At 42.1% G+C, this 1,042-nt stretch overlaps 1 protein-coding gene across 1 annotated transcript; it reads right to left on the bottom strand.

Annotated features, from left to right (window-relative positions):
- Positions 1–238: 238 nt before the first annotated feature.
- On the bottom strand, positions 239–625 carry LOC125579951 (glycine-rich protein 2-like). The gene has a single exon (XM_048743868.1). The coding sequence runs from the start codon at positions 623–625 to the stop codon at positions 239–241; it is 387 nt and encodes a 128-aa protein (XP_048599825.1).
- Between the last annotated feature and the right edge of the window lie 417 nt (positions 626–1,042).

The raw sequence follows: 1,042 nt of genomic DNA, 5'->3' as shown, positions 1-1,042 counted from the left end.
TGTTCAAGTAATATCAGGCAAGATAATGAATTCAAAATCAATTCTTATTATATATATATATATATAATCGTGAAACATCAAAGCAAATCATAAAGCAATAAAACAAGTCGTATCGAAATTTAGTCCTTGAGACAATCAGAAGTCTCAAAGTCCATCTGGTCATCTTTAGCAATGTCGGAATCATTATCGGCCTCATATCCGGAATCGTGAACCAGGTGAACCTCCGGGTTCTTGTTCTTCAGACTTTCTTGGTAGAGCTCACATAAGTGCTTAGGGTTCTACAGTTATTGGCCCAATGGTTTCCCATTCCACATCTGTGACAAACGGATTTGGTCGAGTAAGACGGTTTGAATATGCCGCCTCGACCACGGCCATAACTGCCTCGGCCACGGCCATAATTGGAACCACGACCACGGTTATTGTGGTTTCCTTTCCGGCCGGTCGAGTAGTTGTCTCGGCTGTTCGAGTAATTGTCACTGCCACGCCCCTTGTAACCACCACGGCCATTGCCGTGTGATCTCTTATTGTTTTGAACGTAATTGCACTCGTTGGGTTCTTTCTTTTCAACCTCATTAGCTTCCGGTAATGGTGCTGTTCCAACAGGTCTAGCTTCACTGTTCTTCATCAGGAGCTCATTGTTTGCCTCGGCCAGAAGCAGGCACGAGATCAGATCAGTATATGTGGCGAAGCCTTTCATTATGTACTGCTGTTGCAGTATCACATTCGATGAATGGAATGTAGAGTAAGTCTTCTCAAGTAACTCTTCTTCGGTTACTACTTCACCACAAAGTTTCAGCATCAAGACCATCTTAAATAAGACTGAATTGTACTCATCCACCGACTTATAATCCAAGAATCTAAGATTCTTCCTGTCGTTTCTAGCCTTTGGAAGTAACACCGTTTTCTGGTGATCATATCTATGCTGTAATGCATCCCAAAGTTCTAGTGGATTTTCCATCGTGATGTACTGATCTTTTAGACCTTCAATAAGGTGATGGCGTATAATACTTATAGCCATGTACCGATTCTTATCGGTCTCATT

Source organism: Brassica napus, chromosome C1, assembly GCF_020379485.1.
Source record: "Brassica napus cultivar Da-Ae chromosome C1, Da-Ae, whole genome shotgun sequence".
NCBI lineage: Eukaryota > Viridiplantae > Streptophyta > Magnoliopsida > Brassicales > Brassicaceae > Brassica > Brassica napus.
Note: the sequence above shows the minus strand (reverse complement) of the source record. Positions and strands in the feature narration are given on the sequence as shown.